We start from the raw sequence: 18267 nt of genomic DNA, 5'->3' as shown, positions 1-18267 counted from the left end.
CAGAGATTTTTCACTTTGTGGAATATGCTTTCACATTATAGCTGGGCTGAATTAGGAGTTTGCCACTGCCAAAAAGCAATGGCTTGACTTCTTTTACCTCTAGTCTCCCTGTACCTGCTTATAAGATCAACTCAGCCTCTGCCTTTTGGCAGGTGTAGAGTACTTGTTTGATCTTAAGGTAAAGTGCACTCTTCCTCCATTTTTTGCTTGGATAATTTTCTGTCATTTTAGTGAATTGCCATGCACTCAGCACTAAAGCTGACTTGGGGTAAACAGTGGGAAAAAGCAGTGGTGAACAGGGAAGGGAAATGGAAGATATGCATGGGACTTTTCTCTTTCTTCAACAGCAACCTCCCACCAGGGCTTAAGCTGTGTTGCAAAACCATTCTGCAAGAGACAATAGCTTCAGAATTACAATAGTTTTGACTAGGACAAGTTGTTATAGTGAACACAAAATAAAGCAGTAATAGAAAGGTAAACATTTTCACTCAGTCTTCAAGCTTTGCTGCATTATATTGCAATTGAAATGACCTTCTCAGGACAGTTCCCCAAAATGTAGAATTACAACCTTTAAATTTAAATTGCACACACTGTCACTATATTTTTACATCTGCCCTGGTTTCAGTTTAAAATCATATGCTTTAAACCATAAACCAACAAAAGATCTCAGAACACAGCATTAAGCATCTTGGTTTTGTTGAGACACTGCTGCTTAAAAACAAAGCTAAAACATGTCCATAATTTCATAACAAAGAAATATTTTTCAACACTTTGAATGTTACACCACATAACAAAACTGATGACAGTATGTCTTTTTTTCCCAGCCTGTTACACTGGTGGATTTATGCCTGTGGTGAATGTGTATCGATAGGCCTTTGGTGACCAAGGACTAACCAGAATCCTCTGTAGAATTACTATTTCCTATTTCATTCTTATTTTGTGAACTGGTAAACTGTGGAAGAGTTCTGTTGCACTCTTCCACCCTGATAGTTCATGTTAACTTTTAGTAGAAATAGAACAGAGAACAGGTTCCTAGAAAAAGCACCTGCTTGTTTTTTATCATAAATTATCTCAACTGATCTGATGCCTTTTATGTTATTGGGACTAAAAAGGTATTCAAAACTTACATTCTTTTGAAGTTCTTGATACCTTCCCTTCACAAAACATCTTTGAAATTGAGAAGTATGTGTAGAGAGAATATCTGACATTATACTTCTCAAAGTGCCTTCAGAAGTACCAGAGGATGGTAATTACCAATCAGTTTCCATCTCGCAACAAAACCTGAAAGTTTTGTTTGTTTTTAAATCAGGGTATTTGTACAGAAGACTCAAACAGATAAACTAACAGATTGGCAAGACAATAAGGTTCTGTGAGAAAGAGCCAAATTGATCTCCCAAAAATAAGGATTATTGTCTTTTCAAGCAGTAAAAACCACCTCAGACACACTACTTAAAAATCCTATCTCTTCTAATTATACAGAAAAATTGAAGTTTTTATGTCTGTTTATGAAGAACTGGCATTTTCCCCCCAAGCATTCTTTAAAACAGAAAGGCTGGAACAGACAATATCAGAGTATTTTTATTTCATGGGTATGTTTTTCCCAGTATTTTATTTTATTTTGTTATAAAGTTCTTATATTAAATGGCCTCATTTCCAGTAGGAGGTTCAAAGGCAAGCCTGCAGATTTACTGATTTAAGATAAAGCTTGGATATTTAGGAACTGTTTTTTATAAAAAACTGAATATCGTAACAAAAAATAGACTTAAGGATTCTGGGGATTTTGACAGTCCCACATTCTGTGTTTGTGTAAATTATGTCCATATAAAACCTGCCAAAATCAAAGCCATATTTTTCTTCCATTTTTATGTGAGAAGATTACAAAAAATAGCAAAATGCATTTTAAGAAGTCATTATCTTAATTTATCTTGACAACCAGCAAATATATAATCATAATATGTGTCTTCTTGTTCATTGAAATTTTACTCTGTCTGAGAGGGTAAAATGAATTATGAAGATAAAATATTTTAGAATTATTTGAGGCAAAGAAGGCTTAAGATTCCTTTTCTCTTAATCACCTTCATCCATTGCTTTCTACCAGCCTTGTTTTTTACAACAATAATTTAGGATTATTTTAGGAAGCAAGCATAAACAAACACAGAATTTTAAAATCTTCATTACTTATGACAAGTATGTTCTATTTTACAAATACCTTGTGGGGGGTTTATTTTATTCAAAAACCATAAGCAAATTTTATTCTCTTGGAGATCATTCTAAATGCACATGAATCTCAAATTGGGAGAATTTACAGCCATTCTCAAATGTCCCTAGTACTCTAATCTCAATACTCCCTTTCATATCTTTTGTGTTCCTCAGCAAAACCTCGTAATTTCTTACTCTGGCTTTGTGCAATCTTTGCTGCTGCATTGCTGATAAAATCCTCTTTGTGGCACTAAGATAGCAGCTTGCACATTAAACTGTACACCAACCTGATGGGTTTGCACTGCAATTAAGGCTGAACTTGAATGTCTAAAGTCTAAAGATGCTTTAGGTTTGTATAACTATTTCTCCATGGGTAACAGAATAATTAACTGATAAAAACATCTTTTCACTGGTATCCATTACAGGTGTTAATCAGTCATGTCCTTTGGACAAAAATAAACCCAGGAAATCAATAATCTATGTAGTTTTCTAGGACCAGTGTAAGAAGGAAAATTCCATCCTTTTAGGAGTTGCAGACTGTCCCCTGAAGTATTATTTCTTGAAACTGGTTTTATTCCTGTTAAATATTTCCAGGAATTCAGCTGCCTCTGTTCATATAGCAGACCTTGCCTTGTAGAGCACATGTTAGTCTGGAAATTTTGAATATTTTTAATTTGATTTCTTGCTGTTCTCAGTGCCTTTGCTGTTTCTGTGTTGGGCACCTGCTGTCACAACATCAAGAAGATGAAATTCCTGGGTGTTCAAGGGTACAGATTGCCAAAAAACTTGCACCTCCCTGAGGCCTCTGGGTGTCACCCATGCCTATTTTGACAGCACCTGGCTGTTCTTTAGGAACATTCAAGCTCAATATTTTTATTACTTTGAAAGAAAGGTGGAGTAGGAATTATCCAGGAGGAAACAGATAAAATATTTAAACTAAATATTTTTGTTTTGTAACATACATAATATAAATCTGGAGCATTAGGCTTGTTTTAGTGAAGTGCCATTCAGAGCAAAGGTAATGAAGATGAAATCCTGAGCAGGAATTACCAGAGAGCCTGAAGTTTATCTGTCTCTAGTCATGGTTTGACAGATATGATTATTTGAATTTCCACTTCTAAGAAATCATGATAGCATACACATACATGATAGAAGCCATCCTGCCTTAATTAAGGATGTCAAAGGCAGCTTAATTTTTGGATTTATTTAATATATTCTTTATACTTACTCAAGAATTCTTATGCTTTCATCTAAAATAACCATATAGAAATGATTAATAAAGAAGATATGTAAAAAGATCAAAAAGAAACCAAGCCAGAAAACATTGCACTGCAAACCATCAAGCCAGTTTAGTCCATCAGCAGGTGGCAGTAACAAGCCATGTTTTTTCAAACTAAATTTAATACAAATTAAAGCCTTAAGGTTTTTCTGTTTTTGCAGGGATTTCAGTACTAGTGTTAATAACATTCAGATTAACAAAACCAAACCTCAGTGGCATAACTACTTCCTGTGTGGACTGAAGGGTATTCAGGTAAGCCAAATCCATTTAATTTATGAAATTAATGTAGAAGTAAAATACAACAAGAATACCTATTTACCCTTGAAATGTTTTCCTGCATTCTACAGCTTTTTTTTTTAACATTAAGTATTTTAATGTTAAAACTTGAAGAGGAGATATGACTGGGTTTGCTTTAAAATATTGGCAGAGCACTATTTTCATCTCTATAAAACAAATTACAATAGCAAATAATTGCTTTGGAAAGTCGTGATCAAACATTATCAGGATGACTTTTCTGTATTTTGAAGTCAAAAGGAATGCTTTCCAATGGAATTCTTTAATTAAAACCTGCTTTGAAAAAGGTTTAGAGGTTTGTTTTTCAGGACATGAAGATCATATCTTAACCCTTTTCTTTCCATGGAAGCATTTAAAAACAATGAACTTCCATTAAAGCTGAAAACCTGTAATTTGTGCACAGCAGCTGAGTGAAGCTGACTCATGCAATAGGCAAAAGAAAATGCAAAGGCCAAGTAAACAGCATACAGAAGAAATAATCCATTAAGAACCATTACTCATCCTGGTTTTCAGGGTTTGGAACTTGAATGGGATTTTCAGAATGTCCTGAGTTAGAAGTGCAGCTGTGCAGGAGGGGGCACACTTACAGAAAAGGCAGGAGCACAACATCCCAGATGTTTTCCTGTCTGCCCACTCCAGGTTTATCTCCCTGGGGAGCTCCCTCTCCAGCCTGGCCTGAAGACCCAGCTCTTGTGAAAGCAGGTGCTGGTCCTGGGAGGCAGCCTTAATTCCCCATCGAGGCTCCTGCAAATCTTACCTGGTCTTTGCAGGTGAGGCACAGAATTCACAGAATTCGTGGCCCTTTGAGGAGAAAAAAAAATGTGTCTTCTCTGCTTGATGTGAATCTAATGATATTTCTGGAAGGGCAGATGGAATAAACAGTGATGGCAGGTCAGGAACAGGTTGCCACAGCCAGCCCAAATGATGGGTAAATGTGCTTTTTAAAGCACATGAAGTTTTCCTCAGGATGTCCCAATAGATAAGGACTGCAGACTGCTGAAAAGCCTACCTCAGACCTGCCACTGGTGTCTTCAAAATACAATATTCAGAACAATCACCGCCACAAATCACTTTATTACAATTCACAGGTCCTAAACCGCCCCCTGCTCCTGTGCATAGACCCAAATAAATTACTTATGTGTGCAGTAACATGAGTATTTTCAATTTTGTATTGCTCAGTAATACAGGCATTTAAACTGCACTGAATGTAGAGATATAGATTAGGTTTCTTTACAATATAGCCTTTCTTATATTAAGGCTTGCATGACCAATTGACTTTATTTATTTTGCAGTCTGCTACTGAGATCTGTTTCCTAAGGACAAGCTTTCATACTTGAAGGTTAATTTGCAAAGCAGGTTTGCAGACTCTGGTACTGGCAGAAAATAAGCATAAATGTTACAGACTTAAGAAAGTCTGAAATACAAGTACTCAGAGGGTCCAGCGGGATAATCTGTTTATATTAAGTTGAGCATGCTATCCTTTTGGGACAGGACTGTTGCAGAACTTGGCAAAGTCCATTTTCATTTTTGAAACCGAAGTACGTTTTCTATTTAAACATCGCGTGATAAGTCTGCGAGCCTGATTCACATTCAAGACGATCCAGAAACTGTGGATCAGTTTTTGGTTACTCAAGCATTTTCTGTTTATGAACAAGCCTGTCTAGTGTTCTTCATGAAGGGGCATGGGCAGCAATAGTATGCTAGATATGAATTTCCTTTATTTGTAAAACAGGAAATTCAAAATATAATTTGAAGTGATGGTAGAAGACTTTAAAGGACGCTCTTTGTGTTTGCTGATCTCTACCATTGTGAAGTTGTTTCAGGAGAAGTAGTAGAAATCTCTTCAAGATGGACATTTCTTCATGGAAATACTGTTATTTTTTTCTGATTATTGGCACTGTAACAGTTTATTGACGTATCAATTGCATCAGAAGTTAGCTATTCATATACCCCCCATGTACAATGATTTTTTAACAAGTGCTGCATGTTTGTTTCAAACTAATAGCAGAGAGAAATTTATACAAAAGTGATTATAAATAAAAAGAAAAAGCAACTAAAGAATATTTAAAAGGGTATGTACATGAGGATTTATGACTTCTGGATTAAATGTATTATCTGTGGTATCTCTCATGTATGTTAGTATATTTTAAACTTCATTAAAAAAATAGCATGCCAGAGAAAATCCCCACTGGTAGGTGTGTCTTTGTGACCCTAAAGCACAGAGTTCCTTAAGTACCATTGTGGTTTTCCCAGTTTCAGTCCTGTGGGTGCTTCAGGACACAAGTATCTGCTTGGAAAACACTGCATGGCTACTGGTTCCCCCTCAGTGTCATGTGGCTCCCTAATACCACGTGCCAGCCTTGGAAGTGAAGCATAAAGTGGACCTTGAGCTCTTTGTGGTGCCTAATTGAAGAGCTGTTGAGAAAAGGACAAAAGTAGGGTATAAAAGGATTGGTAACTTTGTATTGTCACCACAGCAGCTCAAAGCAGAGCCAGTTGCTGCAAAACCCACCCACGAAGCTTGGTGAATTCTTGGGCGTGCAGCCCATCCTGAGTTCTGCTTGGGGTAGTTATATGTTTGTGTACAGCCATTGCAGACATACCTTTGGCTGAAGCCCCACCATTGGCTTTGTTCCTAAGGAATAGAATGAAAATTTTGCTTTTGCTTTATTTTGGAGATACCAGAAGCAGGTCCTTGCTTCCAGCAACTCAACAGAAGGATTCTCTTTCTAAGTATCAGATAATTGCAAGCCTGAGCCAGTCTGTACTTGAAACTGAGATTGTTTATTTTTTCATTGTTAGGAACATTTTGGTCTCAATAACCCAACTGGAATGAATTGTCTGCTAGATGGAACCATCCCTCCAAGTTCTGGTCTCTCTAGCTCCAGTGCTTTGGTGTGCTGTGCAGGACTCGTGACACTCAGAGCTAATGGAAAAACCCTCTCTAAGGTAATTTACTGTAAAACATGAGAGTGTCAGCAGTAAAATTCTACTTAAAATTAAATATTGTTAATGCCTGTAAACATTAAAAACACGATACAATTGTTTTTGCAAAGAGTTGTTGGATATAAACTTAAGATATTGCACAATCGAGCAAACATCTTTGGCCAAATTTTGGCAGGATTTGAATTTGGCAAGAAAACAGGCTTACATTAAAGCTGAAAAAAGGAGCATTATTGTAAGCCTGCATCTTGGCCAACCATCAGGTCCATGCCTGGACCAGATGTGCTATCTGCAGGCCAGGGCTGAGGATATATGTGCTGAAGCATGTGGACCACACCCCCGAGGCCTTTACTCTCTCCCTGAATGACTTTTCATGGCTTTAACAACAGAGCATCTGTTGGAGGCCTGTGGAACAATTTCTTGATAAATTATGTAATCAGCACAAAGTAGAGGTAAAATTCTTCCATCTGACTCTCCTTATTCTCTTCACAGTTTTTTTGTAACACATATTTACAATCCAAAATGTATTCCTCACTTTTAAACAAACATTAGTCTAAAAACAAACCCCAAGTATGTGACCTGTTAGCAGTACAACTGTTAGCACTGTTTGGCTTGCGTAATACAGATTTCTGGAGGAGTCATGGTCCTTGAAGGTGCCATATTGGAACGAAGTTCTCTCCATTAAAAATGTCTGGTTAAGTGAAACTAGGATCTTAAATTAGAACATTGTCAGGAAGAGAAAAGAACAGATCTAAATGTGACTGTTACACATATTTGTGCCTATTGTCTAAGTCAGACATTCCCAAATTGTGGTACAAAGCCAACTGAAAGTGGCACATGATGATGGCAGCTGTTAACTCTGCTTGTAACAAGCACTTCTCTGAGCCATGAGGTGAACAGATCCACACAGGAGGTTTTTGCTGATCTGTTGAGATTTACTTGTCTATGAGGCTGCAGTTGCAGGAATGTTCTCAGCAGTGAGTGCACAATCCCACATTGTCCAGCTCCCAGGGCTGCCTTCAGGAGCGTCAGGCAGGGCTCAGGCAGAAGGGAGCAGGTTTGGAGAGGCAGGGAAGCTTTTTAGGTAGGAGGATGTGGCTACAGTTACTGTCACCCTGACTGGTGTTGGTGTTTGATCAAAGGTCAGTAAGGGATTGGACACTGTAAGAGAGGCTCTGGTTTGGGAGGTGAGAGCAGTGGTAGATGAAAACACAGAATTGGGGATCCTTCTTGGATGAGTGAGACTGTAATTGAAGGGTTGGAGGTGACTGAATGTGTACCTGGCCTGACAAGAAGCTTCTGGTTTTGCATAGATGGTCCTACCACAGGTCAGCACTGTCTCTGATGGTGGTCACCTCAAGAGTGAAGCTTGGGAACAACTGAGCAAAATCACTGGAGTGCACATGTTCAGAAATTGGGTATCTGCGCAAGCATAAAACTGGCAGAGGTCAGAAAGCCCACATTTTACTAGGTAGTAAAAATCTGTATCTGGAAAACCAGAAGCCAGGTTTTCATTATTCCAATTCTGCACAGTGTTCTTCAGAGAACAAATGATACAGTGTCTGTCTTGGGCTGAACCTACACTTGGCTTGGGAGTACCAGCCAGCATTATGCCAGATTTGTTGTAAAGAAAGGTGCAAAACTCCTTCTGTCATTTTCATAGAAAATTATGGAAGAAGAGAAGGAAGACAGAGACTCCACTGAGTGTCTTTTCTTCTCCTCATGTGTCCTGTTCAATCCTCTTCTTGCTAGTTGAAAAATGTGCTGAAAGTTAAGCTTGTGTCTGAAATACAGTTGGACAAACGCAAGAGACACAATTGCACATTTTTGTCAGGGAACCCTGCTGCCTGCAGCCAGATATTTTGCACTTACAATGAAAAATGAGCAATTAATGTACATATGAGACTTCTCAATAGCCTCCATAGGAGCAGTGAAGAACATATCCAAGGTTTTGTATGCTTGCATAAACCAAGGCACCTGGTTATCCTGCTTAGGAGAGAGGGTGACAGCTCTGAAGACTGACTGCTTTTGTCCAGGCGTTAAGTTGCCCCAGATCTTATAGGACAGTAAAAACTCATTCAGTGTTTTTTGCTAATTTATGATTTACCATTAGAGACTTCTTATATGTAGCTAAATCCAGAGTTGCACTGGATTTATGCTTAGCCTAGCAGAACTGCCTTGTAAAAGGCAGGGCTAGTCAGAGTATAAATTAGAGCAATTTAGGCATGTGAGTCCTCAGAAGAATAAAACGTGCTCTGGCCACTTCTTGCCAGCTCCTAATGCATCCTGTGCTGGTGTCAAATGGGATCTGTGCAGGATCCAGTCCTGCTGGCTCTGTGTCAGCAGGGAGCTCCCCCATGGCAGGGAAATTCTTAGCTGAGCACAAGTAGGGGCCTTCCAGATCCTTTCTATTAGAAAGCTAACTAGGACCGTGTATTTTTAAGGCTCTGGATATTGATGTGTTTGTTTATTTTAAATAAGAAATATCACTTTACCCCTCCCATCCATCTTTTTTTTTCCAAATGCTTTATAGTTGTGAAACTTGTAAATTGTGGTATTTATAAGTAACAATATTTGGTTATGATGGTAATTTTATGAGAAAATATTGACTTTTTGCCCCTCACTAGTCTGATGGACTTTGCAAAATCTTAATGTGATGGTTTGTAGCAGGAAGACAGGAAACTTTTGGCTTTGGAATCAAATTTGGCTGAACTGTAGGGCTTCTGTAGCCAAAGTTATGAAAAAATGACCTTTTACTGAATGGAACATTTATCTGTTTTGTTTCTGTGAAACTATTTTTATGAGAATATTTTAGTTACATGCTCTTTTTCCTGATAAATGTAAGTTTAAAATAGTTGCTGTAGAGTAAAAGCCGTTGAAATTTAGAGCTTTTATGAGATAACACTTCCAGTGTGAGGTTCAGGCCTATGAGATTAAGAGCCAAAACCCCACAAAATTAAAAAACATTGTAAAAGCATGGCTAGAATTTCATGGTGGCTTACTTTAAAAGTAGCACTTTTTTGACATTGAAAACAAAATCAGAAAAAAACATGCTCTCACTAATTGTGTGTAGCAGTCTGAAACAGGGCATTGTTTCAGTGTGCATACAATATTTTTTTTAAAAAAAACATCATACACATACACAATAGTTAGGGAAAATACCAGTTCAAGACAATTCAGCCAGATGTGCAGTGCTAACCAGTTGCAGCAGTGCAATAGCATTCAAATAACAAGATGGAAAATGTAGAATGCAATCTTTAAAAAGAATCCATTTTTCTCCTCCAAACAGGATACCACTCTAAGGCTGTGTTGGCATCACTCAAACAGCAGCAATGCTCAGAAGTAGTAGTTCTTGATTTTAAAGTGATTTTTAATTCACTCTTACAAAATCAATCTTTTGTATAACTTTTCATCAGGACATGATACTTTTTGTAAAGGAAACATAATAATGCTCTAAAGTGTCCCAGCTTTGTGTTTTGTGGTAGGAATTAATGAGTACAGAAAATCACTCAGGACTGGTAACTAGATTTACTTCAAAGATGTGATAATAATGTTGTTGTCAAATGTTAGGTCTTGTGAAAGTAAGGTCTGTTCAGCCACCTTAACATTTTTCTGTTACATCAAGGCTGGGTATCTGTGCACATACTTATTGGGAAGAAGAGATCAAAACTGAATAGGGTTTATCTAATTTAATGTGAAATAGGAAGCATAGGAAGCATAGGAAGGGGAATCATATTTGGCTTTATCTAGACTGAGAAAAAGCTAAGTCAGACAGAGTAAAAAAAGGACTTAAACCTAACCTGTAATGGCACAGTGTCCATTGGTTTCACTTTTCCCAAAGTATGGCTCAGATGAATTAGAGTGTGGGTGTTTTTAAACAGTTTTAAACAGTATTTCAACAGTTGCTATACCTGCTACTGTCACTGGTTTCAGTGGAAGAATAGAAAGGCCATCTGGAATCCTTTCTACTTGGTTTCTGAAGCCTCTGTGTAATAATGAAATGGCTTGAGTTGAGCCCTTTACCACTGCTAATCCATAGCTGTCTGTGAGTAGCCACACTGGTAGTGTGACTTTGAAATGAGGAACCTGTGCTGATAATACTCCTTAGGATTGGATTATAATTTATTTTATTTTTAAAATATTTCTTTTTATAATTTATTTTCTTGATCTATCAAAATATTTGATAGGTACATGCTCAGGACAATTATGTAAGAAACCAAATTGTTTACACAAAAAATGGCATGTAGATACTGTATTTTAAAGTACTCTTAATACAGAGAAATGCTAAAGTTCCTTTCTGAAAAACAGGGTTCTTGTTAAGCTTGACTGTATGTTTGTAATCAAGGGGAAACAGAGTACTTTGGAGCAGTGGTAATCAAAGGCCATAATCTCTCATCAACCTAATTGATAATCTTCTATTTGAGCATGTTAGGGGGCAGACAAAGTCAAGCTAAGATTGCAGTGCTTATGAGGACATCCAGATACTATCTGACAAATATATTCCCATTCTGGAAAAAAGTAAGCATAATTACCTTGCAAAACATATATGAAGTTCAGCTAATTGGAATTTTATGTGCAAACTGGAAGCAGATGGTAACTTTCAGCAACCTATTCCTAGTCAAGATGAGATATTAAAAAAAAAGGCATTCCTGGTGGTAAAAATAACATTAAAAATCTGATCATCATTTTATGCCTTCCTAAATGAAACACAGTACCTTATATTTCAGAAATTATTTTTATACCTGTATTCATATATATAAAATGTGCACAGATTGGAAAAAATGACAGTCTAACTAGAGTTGAAATGTGTTATATGATGGAGAATGTTTCCTTCTTACTGTAAACCACTCATCTTTATCTATAAATGTTTCTTCTGCATTTTCAGTCGTGTGTATTGTGAACCAAACTCTGTAGAATTTTACAGAAAATCTACACTACATTTGCCATTAAATTACCAACATTATTTGTTGTAAAGGAAAGCAGCAGATTGTGTCTGACTTTTCAGATTAACTTGCTAAAATGTTAAGGAATGTTCATTGGGGGACCATTAATCTATTTCCATAGAGGGAGTAAATATATGCACAGCACGTTTGGCTGAATTGATATTTAAATACTCCAGTTACTTAAATTTGCATGATGAAGAGAATTCTGGAGCACTGAAAATGACAGTGCTAAAAATAACTTATATTAACAAATGCATTTTCTTCATGGACCTTCCAGTCACAAACAATAAAATTTAAAACAAGAAGAAAAATGCCTATTTTTTTTAATTTTAAAGATTAGTTACCATTACTACTGCACTGTAGTGCATAGAAAATCTAGCACACTTAACTTGGGCCAAAATGAACTACATTAAACCACTGAGGCAGATGTAATTTAATACTATCATTTTATGGAGAAGATTGCTTTATTTTGGCTGCTGTCGTTCTGGATTTGTGTATATCAAGTTTCTGTGTAATGTAGGGTGAGCTGTTCCAAAAAAATACTAAGCAACACTAATTCTGTTTTACTAACAAATATTTGCCTGTCTCCTACTCACTAATTGTCTTACTCTTTTAAGGGGTTTACTTTTACACAAGTTTACTTCTTTGAAGGGCTGTGGGAGATTGAAAGGGATTGATCACTGATTTGGAACATATTAACAGTGACAGTTATATAAGGGACAAATTCTGTCACAGTTTACACACTGTCCAGACCCATTATTGCATGAGTCAAAATCAGAGCAGTTGGCCCTTGGCCTCTTTGTTAGCAATAGGACTACTAAAGGTGAAGCTCCCTTATCTGTCCTCATTCAGACAATTCTTTAGGTTTCTATTTTTTAGGAATTTTTTTTATAATTAAATGATCATCTGTTCACTTTCATTATTCCTAGGATATCTAAATACCTTTCTACATTTAGGTCTTCATGCTCAATATCACTAACATCAAACCGATAGAAAGTAAAATAAATGATGGGGCAACAGAGAATCAAGTGAGCTGTATGGGGTGGGTTATAATTTATCAGTTCTTTGACTTGAAAGACCAAAAAGACTCAGTTGTAAATCTAAACCTGAATTTGAGGTGTTTCATATTGAAATATAAGTAGAAAAAAGCACATATTAGTGAAAAGTATCATTTTTCTGAAAAGTCACTTTTTCCATTAAAAATCCCAAACAAGGTAACATGATGCAGAGCTACTGATGAGTTCTTATTAGAAGAAATCTCTCCATCTAGAGTAACTACACATAAGGCAACTAAGAATAAAAAATCACAACCTTTCTTTGTCAGACTAAATTATATATCCACTGATATGATTTCCCAGATTAGACTCTCTGCATGCTGAATAGGAAATCTTGTGACTCAAAGATAAAACAGATTTAAGTGGTAGTAATTTTTTTCTTTGTAACCCAAGACTGACTTGCTTCTTATCAGGGAGAACTTTAAATTGTTCAAACAAAAAGCAGGGGTAGTTAGTAGAGTCTTAGATCAAAAGCTAGCCTAGGTCTGCACAGGGGGGCAGCTGCCTGCTAGGGTGTTACCTTCTGCAGTAGGATACATTCTGGACAGACTTTAGAATTAAGCTTCTCAAACAAACAGTCTAAAAAATACCTTTTGAAAACTGTTAGTTTTAGATATTTCCTAGTGCTCCAACTAACATTGTCTAAAACATGAGAGCAGCTTCCTTAAGTAATTAATTTACATAAATTTCTTAAAGCTTAATTGTTTGTTAGTGAATTGTATGTGCTGAGATTCTTTTCCTAGTGATGTGGCTTTATATTGTTTTAATTATGGATTTTCTAATTTATTGTGCTGTATCTTTTTTTGTTGGATAAACAGCAAAAACCCCAACGTTAATATATCATGAAACTCATTGATTCTAAACATCTCCCATGGAAGCACAGCCAACCTGGCACGTGTGCTTGCCAACAGCTATAAAAGTAGTGTTTGCATGGATGACATTTGGCCTGGCATTCAAAAGCTGCAATATTTAGTGTTTCTTGACAGATCACCAGGGAGACTTCAAGGTTTTACTCACCTGCCAGCTACTGCTGCTGCCACCTTACGCTCATCCCTCCCCCGTGTTCCGAGGCTGAACAAAGCCAGAGTGGGAAGCAGCTCGGGGTACTGCTAGAATAACTGCAGGTATTTTCAGTCTCCATCCCAGCTGCCCCACTCACCCACCTCCCTACAGTCTGCAGAAGGGAACAGTTGGCTTCAGCTATGTCACTGCCAGGTTTAAACAAAGGGAATTTGCACAGATGTGGTCACATAATGACTCTGGTACTCCAGCCTCAGGGAAAGGGGTGGAATAGTAGTGCTGAACTGCTTGAGGTTGCATTACAATGTGCTTATGTTAACACTAATTAACACACATTTTATGTGGCTCATCTGTCACATTAAAATTGCAAATGATACAGTGACATTTTCCCCAAGGTGTCTAGGAAGAGCTGTAAGTCTGCCTTTCTCCTTTCTTACCAACCAAGATAGTTAAACTGAAAAAGATTTAGGAAAAAGCCACATGGAACAATTAAAGGTACAGAATGACTGCCATAAAAAAGCATGTTAGGACTCTGGAAAAAATCTCCTAAAGGAGGAAGGGTCAGAGATCCATCAAATGATGAATTTAATTGATTGAGTGGGTGGGAATCATTGTTTGTTGCTCCCTCAAGTGTTTAGAGCCAGCAGGTATGAAATAAAGCTAATCAGGTACACATTCATAATTAACAAAAGGAGACAGTTCTTCACCTGACAAGGTGTAGAAGTCCTTGTTCCTGGGTGATCTACATGTTAAAGTTATGCATGAGTTGAAAGGGAGTCTGGACAAATTCACATATAAAAATCTGTTGTTGGTAACTAAGGGTGCAGAACTGACATTCAGCTTAGGGAACTCCCGATCACAATATAAAGTCCTGGGGAAATAAGATCTTTACTTGGCCTTTGGTCCATACTAAGAGCCCACATTCAATTACAAGATACAGGACTAGAAATGGTATTGATGGTTTGATCCACAGAGGCTGATTTTATCTTCATATATTCTATATTTTTATTCTGACTCAAGTCTATTAATGAATTTTAGCCAGCTGACAAGCCCTTACTTACAGGCACAGGCTCAGGCACATGCTGGGATTCTGGGGCTTGTCCTGGGCAGGGCCAGGAGAGGGACTCGAAGATCCTTGGGGGGTTCATTCCACATCAGGATATTCTGTGATTATATGCACTTCCCTTCTTAGCTAGGTTGTTGGGTTCTTTGGGGGTTTTTGCAGGGGGGTCAGATCAAAGGAAACATCTCCTGATGTTTGAGCTTTTTGAATTACTGTATTAAATACATCACTTTGCTTGTTTAATAGTGTAGATGACAGCTCAGGGCTTACTGTCTGCATGATATAGTTTAGCTGGTCTAGTTAGTCCTGTTGGAACAACTGCCTGAAACAATAATACAGAAATTCAGAGGGCAGTAACATATGTAGACCTCACAATAGGTGAGCTAAGGAAATTTTTAATTTATCTAAGTAGTTTTTTTCCAGAGTTATAATGTTACTATTCAGACCCATTTAAACTATGATTTTAGTATCTCTCTGTTCCCTTTCTCCTTACCATCATATGAATAAAATTTTACATCTACCCTGCAACTGTTTCCATGAGACTATATTCCTTACAGAATAAGCCACAATGCTGGAAGTAGGGAGGTTTTTGAATTCTCATTTCATCTTTGTGACTGATTCACATGACTTTCAACAAATCATGTAAGTATCTGTGCTGTCTCTAAGTTGAAGATAACAGCAGCCTTATAGGAATGCTTTAAAGTAAACTATGTAAAATTTTATGAAGATTTAAATTGTGATTTACTAGTATTTTTGAAATACTGCTTTAGGGATGGAAAAGCATACTAATGAACATTGAGTGCATAGAACAAGCTATGTTTTGTGGCTGGCTCAAAGTGGTCTGTCGTATGAATTAGAATGTGCAGGATGCAAGTGGAGTCTATGTGCAGATGGGGTTTACTCATTCTCCGTATTTCTCATGGTGCCTCATGAGGAACAAATGTCTGCCTGAGTTCAGTGAGAAAGCCTGTTCTAGGACTTCTGCAGAACTCATTAGGCTAACATTGTTTATTTTATACACATAACAATTGTAACTGGAAGTCTGCCAAGGAGTGTCAGGCCCCTCTAACCTACCAGGCTGACAGGTGATGCTGTGGTGCAGTTCCCCTAAATGTGACTGTGAGAATGCTCTGAGTTACTTCTCTGCAGAAACTGCAGTGCATCCAGAAGGAAGTTCTGTGCTCAGGTATTGTTCAGGCAGACATTTGAGATGTTGCCAAGTTATGCAGTGAAATCTGGGATAAAATACAGAGAAGCTCTGTATTTTTACAGGTCAGACATACACTGAAAAGGCATAAATAGCAGATGATCCAAACAGTCCCTGCCCTAAAGAGCTTCTAGGTGTTGTAAGTTGAATGGAGACAAGGCATTGCTCTGAGATAGGCAAAAGCTATTTCCTTTTATTACGTGGTTCTTTTTTCCTTAGAGATATTTTCCTTGGAAGTCTAAACTCTAAGAACTTGTGTTGTAAAATGGGGATTTTTTCACTTTCTAGTAATGAAGTCACACATATTTATAGCATTATCATGTAAGAATCCCAAGTAGCAATTACTAATTAGAGAGAGGGGGAAGATACTCCTCATTTTACTGAGGAAATGGAGCCGTGATGAATTAAAGAGACTTTCCCTGACTCACAAGAAACTTAATGTGGAGCTAAAAATTGAGCCCAGACCTCCTGAAATTCAGTTCACTGTTACAGTCATATGGCCATCCTTTTCCAAGCATCAAATATGTACACAAGGCTCTCTAGTTTAGTCTTCACATTAGTTTCCAATGAAACTTTGCCCTTTCACTCATTTTAGCAAAAGGCAAACATTTGCCCATTTGTCTCAATAGTAAGTAGAAACTGCTCTCTATACAGATGACAATTTCCTCTCCATTCACATGCTTCTCATCCTAGTATTAAAGCCAGCCTGTGTCAGCAAGGGCCCGTTTAAATTAGAAACCAAATAATATTTCAGGGATGCCTTGGGCTTTCTTGTGGGAGGGTTCTTTGCAACCCTTGCCAGTTACTACTTGGTGGTCCTGCCAATCCTTGCTAAGTTTCAAAACAGAAGTTGCTCAAGCTGGAGCAGCGCTGCCTGCCCGGCATACGCAGCTGGACAGCTGGAGAGCCGGGACCCAGCAAGGCCTGCTGCTCAACCAGGCACAGTTCACCAGACCTTGTAAAGGGACAGGGGAGTGGCACTGTCCTAATTGTTAACATTCCTCCTCTGCAAGGCTTCTCCTGATACTCATTTAATAAGCCTAGGCTCATAAAGTCTAAACAATTTAGGCAATCAAGTGGTAGCTGATGTGTATGTGGAGATAGAGATGCAGCCAAAGTGAAGAGTGAAATGCCTCATTTCTGACTTTGCCAAGCCTTATCTGGCAGCTGCAGATGAAGTAATAGCTCAGGCAGCTGTACCCAAGAACAGAATTTATGTTGGGAGTACCTCAGGAGCTTCAGGCCAGGTTTGCACAGCCACAGCTCCTACTTGAGTGCACATGGCCCATCTGCCAGCGTGGTTCTTCTCACACAGTGAGTAATACTCATAAGCTCCAGTCTGAAAGCTCCTGCCAGTGGCAATAAAAATTAGGGATGTGGCATTGCTGTGTTCTCAGAGAGACAAAAGGCAGGTTCAGCAGAACTGACTGAAACATGCAGGTAACAGATGTTTGTAAATAGGCACACCTTCATATGTAGAAAGGAGTGAGTATCTGGAAACTGCTGTGTCTGGAGGTTTGTTATTTTCTGTGGAGCTGTTGCTGAGTATTTTAGCATGAAATGTGAAAAAGCATCATTGCCTTCATTAGCATTTCATTCAGAATTATTTTCAGCTCATAGTGGAGCAGGGAGATACAGTAACTAGATGTTAAACTTTCATTGATGGGATGAAGAGATCTGAGGTTCGGACTGGAAATGGGACTTGAGTGAACATGGGACAGGGAGGAAAAATGAAGTTTCATTAACCTGGGAAATGGGTTTTGTTAAAAAGAGAGAGTGCCACAATGTTTCTATAGTTTCTATAGTTTGAAAGTTTCTATGGTTTCTCAAGAAAAATAAAAGAAACATTGTTTCAGCTCATCTTTAAAATACACAAAGGAAAGGCAGTGCCAAAAAGGAGAGTATTTTTGCTGATTGTACTCTCAATGTTCTCTCATTAATGGTATTTTTCTTGTCTTTTACCATGTCTGAGTCAAAGAGATCCACTCCGCATAGTTTTAGAGTAACTTTGTTAATGTTTTTTTGATAACTTCTGCTTATCAGCCTAAGGCTTATTGGCCATAACTGCACTGTGAGCTGAGTAAATTGGTTGTTAGTGCATTTGCAAACAGTTCAGCCTGATTACATTCATCTAAGCACCAATTTTACAGCTGTGTCAGTGGGGCCATTAAAGGACTTGAGCAAGCAAGCAGGCAGGCACCCTGCACATACCTCTCTGAGCATCGTGATTTACTGCCTCTATCTGCTGCCTTTTACAGCTGTGT

At 37.9% G+C, this 18267-nt stretch overlaps 1 protein-coding gene across 1 annotated transcript in view; it reads left to right on the top strand.

The window, feature by feature from the left end:
* Window positions 1–18267, top strand: part of GALK2 (galactokinase 2) — a 47237-nt gene that overhangs the window by 4990 nt on the left and 23980 nt on the right. Inside the window, exons 4-5 of the mRNA XM_071441475.1 lie at window positions 3640–3730; window positions 6575–6721. Coding sequence (XP_071297576.1) covers window positions 3640–3730; window positions 6575–6721 — 238 coding nt within the window. The remainder of the gene's footprint in view (window positions 1–3639; window positions 3731–6574; window positions 6722–18267) is intronic.

The sequence above is a fragment of the Agelaius tricolor genome, unplaced genomic scaffold (genome assembly GCF_023055355.1).
Source record: "Agelaius tricolor isolate 1412-34295 unplaced genomic scaffold, bAgeTri1.0.p SCAF_16, whole genome shotgun sequence".
Classification (NCBI taxonomy): Eukaryota; Metazoa; Chordata; class Aves; order Passeriformes; family Icteridae; genus Agelaius; species Agelaius tricolor.
The sequence above is the reverse complement of the archived record's forward strand: the minus strand, read 5'-3'. Positions and strand labels throughout refer to the sequence as shown.